Source organism: Equus quagga, chromosome 2 (genome assembly GCF_021613505.1).
Source record: "Equus quagga isolate Etosha38 chromosome 2, UCLA_HA_Equagga_1.0, whole genome shotgun sequence".
NCBI classification, from domain to species: Eukaryota; Metazoa; Chordata; class Mammalia; order Perissodactyla; family Equidae; genus Equus; species Equus quagga.
The window spans coordinates 41,848,148-41,854,147 of NC_060268.1; the positions used below are offsets into that span (position 1 = coordinate 41,848,148).

At 35.3% G+C, this 6,000-nt stretch overlaps 1 protein-coding gene across 1 annotated transcript in view; it reads left to right on the plus strand.

Annotated features, from left to right (window-relative positions):
* SLC28A2 (solute carrier family 28 member 2) overlaps positions 1-5,687 on the plus strand; it is a 51,459-nt gene extending 45,772 nt beyond the window's left edge. Inside the window, exon 18 of the mRNA XM_046653920.1 lies at positions 4,313-5,687. Within this exon, the coding sequence (XP_046509876.1) occupies positions 4,313-4,430 (118 nt within the window). The 3' untranslated portion in view covers positions 4,431-5,687. The remainder of the gene's footprint in view (positions 1-4,312) is intronic.
* Positions 5,688-6,000: the final 313 nt, after the last annotated feature.

Consider the following 6,000-nt stretch of genomic DNA (forward strand, 5'->3'; position numbering starts at 1 on the left):
GTAACAAGAAACAAAGAAGGTCATTACATAATGATAAAGGGGTCAATTTATCAACAGGATATAATAACTGTAAGTATTTCTGCACCCAACATAGAGCACCTAAAAATATAAAGCAAATATTAATAGATCTGAAGGGAGAAATAGACAGCAATACAATAATAGCAGGGGACTTCAATGCTCCATTTTCAACAATGAATAGATCATCCAGATTTAAAATCCACAAAGAAACATTTGACTTAAACTACATGTTAGACCAGATGGGGCCTACAGACATTTACAGAACAGCCTATCCAACAGCAGCAGAATACACATTCTTCTCAAGTATACATGGAAAGTATCTGATAGATCATACGTTTGGCCACAAAACAAATCTTAATAAATTTTAAAATACTGAAAGTAGATCAAGCTTCTTTTCCAATCACAATGGTATGAAACTAGAAATCAATCACAAGAAAAAAACTAGTAAATTCACAAATATGTGGAGATTAAACAACATGCTCCTGAGCAACGGGTCAAAAAAGAAATCAAAAGAGAAACTAAAAACATACATTGACTCATCACAAGGAAAATAAAATTATAACTAAGTGAGGTGATGGACTTTAACAAAACTCGTGATAATTGCTTCACAATACTTACATATATCAAATCATTATGTTGCACACCTTATACAATGTTATATGTCAATTATACCTCAATAAAACTGGAAAAAACTTGAAAAAATATCTTGAGACAAATGAAAATGGAAACATAACATATCAAAACTTATGAGATGCAGCAAAAGCAGTTCTAAGAAGGAGGTTTATGGTGATGAACACCTACGTTAAGAAAAAAGAAAGCTCTCAAATAAACAAGCTAATTTAACACCTCAAGGAACTAGGGAAAGAAGAACAAACTAAGCCCAAAGTTAGCAGAAGGAAGGAAATAACAAAGATCAGAGCAGAAATTAATGAAATAGAGACAAAAAAGACAATAGAAAAGATCAATGAAAGTAAGAGCTGTTTTCTTGAAAAGATAAGCAAAATAGACAAACCTTTAGCTAAGCTAAGAAAAAGAAAGAGAAGACTCAAATAAATAAGGAGCAGATATTACAACTGAACATAGAAATGCTAAGGATCATAAGAAACTACCATGAACAACTATACCCCTACAAATTAGATAACCTAGAAGAAACAGCAAATTCCTAGAAACGTACAACCTACCAAGACTGAATCATGAAGAAACAGAAAATCTGAACAGACCAATTGTTAGTAAGGAGATTGAATGAGTAATCAAAAACCTCTCAACAAAGAAAAGCCCAGGACAAGATGGCTTCACTGGTGTTCTACCAAACAGTTAAAGAACAATTAATACCAATCTTCTCAAACTCTTCCAAAAAGCACAAGAGGAGTAAACACTTCTGAACTCATTTTATGAGGCCAGCACTACTCTGATACCAGAGACAAAGAGGAACACTACAAGAAAAGAAAATTACAAGCCAATATTCCTAATGAATACAGATGCAAAAATCCTCAACAAAATATTAGCAAACCAAACTCAACAGTACATTAAAAGGATCATACACTATGATCAGGTGGGATTTATTCTTGGGAAGCAAGGATTGTTTGACATACACAAAGCAATAAATGTGACCTACCACTTTAACAAAATGAAGGATAAAAATCATATGATCATCTCAATAGATGCAGAAAAAGCACTTGACAAAATTCAACATCCTTTCATGATAAAAACTCTCCACAAACTGGGTATGGAAGAAATGTACCTCAAAATAATAAAGGCCATATATGACAAGCCCAAAGCTAACATTATACTCAATGGTGAAAACCTCAACACTTTTCCTCTAAGATCATGGATAAGAAAATGATGCCCACTCTCACCACTTTTATTCAACACAGTACTGGAAGTCATAGCCAGAGCAATTAGGCAAGAAAGAGAAATAAAGGCCACCCAAATCAGAAAAGAAGTAAAATTGTCTGTGTTTGCAGATGACATGATCTTATCTACAGAAAACCCTAAAGACTCCACCAAAATACTGTTAGAACTAATAAGTGAATTCAGTAAGTTGCAGGATACAAAATCAACATACAAAAATCAGTTGCTTTTCTGTACACTAACAATGAACTATTAGAAAGAAAAATTAAGGAAACAATCCCATTTACAATAGCATCAAAAAGAATAAAATACTTAGGAAAAAACATAACCAAGGAGATGAAGGATCTGTACATTGAAAATTATAAAAAAATGATGAAACAAAATGTAGAAAACACAAATAAATGGAAAGATACTCTGTGTTCATGGATTAGAAGAATTAATACTGTTAAAATGTCCATACTAATGAATGCAATCTACAGGAGTGGATAATTTTCTCAATAAGTGGTTTTGGGAAAGCTGCATATCCACATGAAAAAGAATAAAACTGGACCCCTATCTTACACCATACACAAAAATCAACCTGAAATGGATTATAGACTTGAACAAAAGACCTGAAACCTTAAAACTCCTAGAAGAAAACACAGGGAGTAAGCTCCTTGACATTGGTCTCGAAAATGATTTTTTGAATTTTTGTTGCAAAGGCAACAACAGCAAAAATAAACAAGTGGGACTTCATCAAACTAAAAAGTTTCTGCACAGCAAAGGAAACCATCAACAGAATGAAAAGTCAACCTACAGAATAGGAGAAAATATTCACAAACCACATATCCAGTAAGAGATTAACACCCAAGATATACAAGGAAATTATACAACTCAATAGCAAAAAAACAAATAATCTGATTTAAAAATGAGTAGAGGAACTAAATAGACATTTTTCCAAAGAAGACATCCAAATGGCCAACAGGTACATGAAAATGTGTTCAACATCACTAATTAGCAGGGAAATGCAAATCAAAAACACAATGAGATAGGGGCCGGCCCCGTAGTGTAGTGGTTAAGTTCACACACTCCGCTTTGGCGGCCGGAGGTTTGCAGGTTCTGATCCCAAGTGCAGACCTGCACATTGCTCATCAAGCTATGCTGTGGTGCCATCCCACCTACAAAATGGAGGAAGAGTGGCACAGATGTTAGCTCAGTGACTCAGGGCCAATCTTCCTCACACACAAAAAAATCACAACAAGATATCACTTTGCACCTGTTAGGACTGCTATTATTAAAAAGACAAGTGATCAAAAAATGCTGGCAAGGATGTGGAGAAAAGGAAACCCTTATACACTGTTGGTGGAAATATAAAATGGTATAGCCATTATGGAAAAGAGTATGGAGGTTCCTGAAGAAATTAAAAATAGAACTACCATACAATCCAGCAATCCCACTTCTGGGTATATATTCAAAGGAACCAAAATCAGTATGTGCGTTCCCATGTTTATTGCAGCATTATTCCCAGTCGCCACGGTATGGAAACAACCTACATGTTCACTGATGAATGAATGGGTAAAGAAAATATGGTATATCTATATATACAGTGGAATATTATTCATCCTTATAAAAGAAGGAAATCCTGGTATTTGCAACAACATGGACGAGCAATTATGCTTAGTGAAATAAGCCAGACAAAGGCAAATACTGCATGGTTTGACTTAAAAAAAAAAAGTCAAACTCAAGGAAATTGAGAGTAGAGGTGGTTGCCTGGAACTGGGACGTGGGAGAAATAGGGAGAGGCTGGTATAAAGGTACAAAGTTTCAGATATAAGATGAACGAGGTCTGAGGATCCAATGTATAACAAGGTGACTATAGTTGATAATACTGTATAATTGAAATTTGCTGAGAGAGTAGAACTTGTGTTCTCACCAAAAAAATTAATAAATAAAAGGTAAACATGCTAGGTGATGGATGTGTTAACTCAATGTTGGGAATCCTTTCACGATGTATACGTATGTCAAATCATCATGTTGTACACCTTAAATATATTACAATTTTATTTGTCAACTACACCGCAATAAAGCTGAAACAATAAATAAGCCTGAGCTGTTCTTTCTCAAGAGGAAAGTGGCTTTGGAATACCAGCTCACTTTTTAGAATAAATTCAACTCTGACTCACATTACAAGGTGTAAATTTTGCCTCAGTGATGTTTGGAAAGGAAATTCCCAAAAGGACTATGGTTAGGAATTGGGCACAGAAGCAGACACATTGTATAGGGTTTCTTGCTAGCATTATCTTGGGGATGAACGAGAAAATACATTTAATTCTGTCCTATTTATTTGGTCATTGTGATCGGATTCGTTCATAGGTTTTTGTTTTTGTCTTTTCAGCTGCTTGGTAGAACTTAGTGCATTGTTTTTATCTGACCCACTCTGTATCTCTCTGGCTTTTCATTTCAGTACTTCTCTGAATGGCACCGACTCTCCTTCTTTTTCCAGTCCCTGGGAAGATAAAGAGTTCAGCGCTCTGGCCCTTGCTAACTGCTGTGAACTCTACACCAATGCCGTCTGTGCCTAAGGCTGGTCTGTTTCCATAACAGTCCCAATCTTGATGGCTTTTATAGGGCAAAGGTGTGTGTGTACTCAGAGTTCCCACTCTACAACTAACTCACTGTGATCTTTAACAGCGAATGTAAATATTTCATTTGGTTCACTGTATGCTGATAATGAAAAGTAGCATTTGTCTTTCCATTATTTGGCTGAACCATATAGGAAATTCTTTATGGGATCTGTCTGAGCTTAGACTTGAAATAATAATCACTACAATATAAAAAAAAATCTTGCAAATCTTGCTTCTAGTTGCCATCTTAAAAATTATGTGATGCAGTGTGCTATAAATGTGATTTGGTATGTAATGTGTACTGCGGTGAAAAGCTGTATTTCTTGGAGTTCTGTGGTTTAGCTGGGTTTATGGTACTAAAGGTATATATGAAAGTTATATGAATATTTAACAAGACTTTTCTGGTTGTCACACACTTGTAAACCTGCAAACTCCTTAACATCATTACACAGCAAACAAAAAATACTTCTGGTATGCAAATTTGTAAGGAATATCTGTTTCTTAAAGGCCCTTACTTTTTGTATTCTTCTTTAGTGCCATATTTCCTTCAAGTTTACAGGAAATCCTTTAAAACAGCAGTTTTCAGTGGGAAGGGAAAGCAGTTTTGCCTCCCAGAGCACATTTGGTAACGTCTTGAGACATTATTAGTTGTCACAACTGGGGGGATGCTACTGACATTGCTGGGGAGAGGCCAGGATTCCTGCTAAACATCCTACAGTGCTCAGGTCAGCTCCCTCCAACAAAGAATTCTCAGGGCCCCAAATGTCAAAAGTGCTAAGGTTGAGACATTCTGATTTTAAGTGTTTAATATATTTCTTATATCTAACATTACTTATAATATTATAGCCTTAGGGAAGACTTTCAAAGGATGTAGGGGTTCTTCAAAAAGTTAAACAAAGAATCACCACATGGCCTCACAATTCACTCCTAGGTATACACCCCAAAGATCTGAAAACAGGTATTCAAACAAATACGTGTACATGCATATTCATGGAAGCAGTAGTCACAATAGTGAAAAGGTGGAAAGAGTTCAAACGTCCATCAATGAAGGAATGGATAAACAAATCATGTTATGTACATACAATGGAATTTTACGCAGCCATAAAAATCATAAAGTACCAATATATGCTATGCAGAGGAACCTAGAAAACATTATGCTAATTCAAAGAAGCCAGACACAAAGGCTTATTATTGTATGCTTCTATTTTGTATGATTCCATTTATATGAAATATTCAGAATAAATCCATAAAGACAGAATACAGGCTGGTGGTTGCCAAGGGCCTGGGGGGTGGAGAGGAGGATAGGGAATGACCCCTTAATGACTATGTGGTTTTACTTTGAAGTGATGGAAATGTTTTGGAACTAGATAGAGGTGGTGATTGCACAACATTGTGAATGTTCTGTCACTGATTTGTTCACTTTAAAATGGTTAAGTTTATATTACGTGATTTTCACCTCAATAAATTATATGTATATTTTAAAACATGGATGTAATTACTTGTATGTCCCCTTAGCTAAGCTACCTTC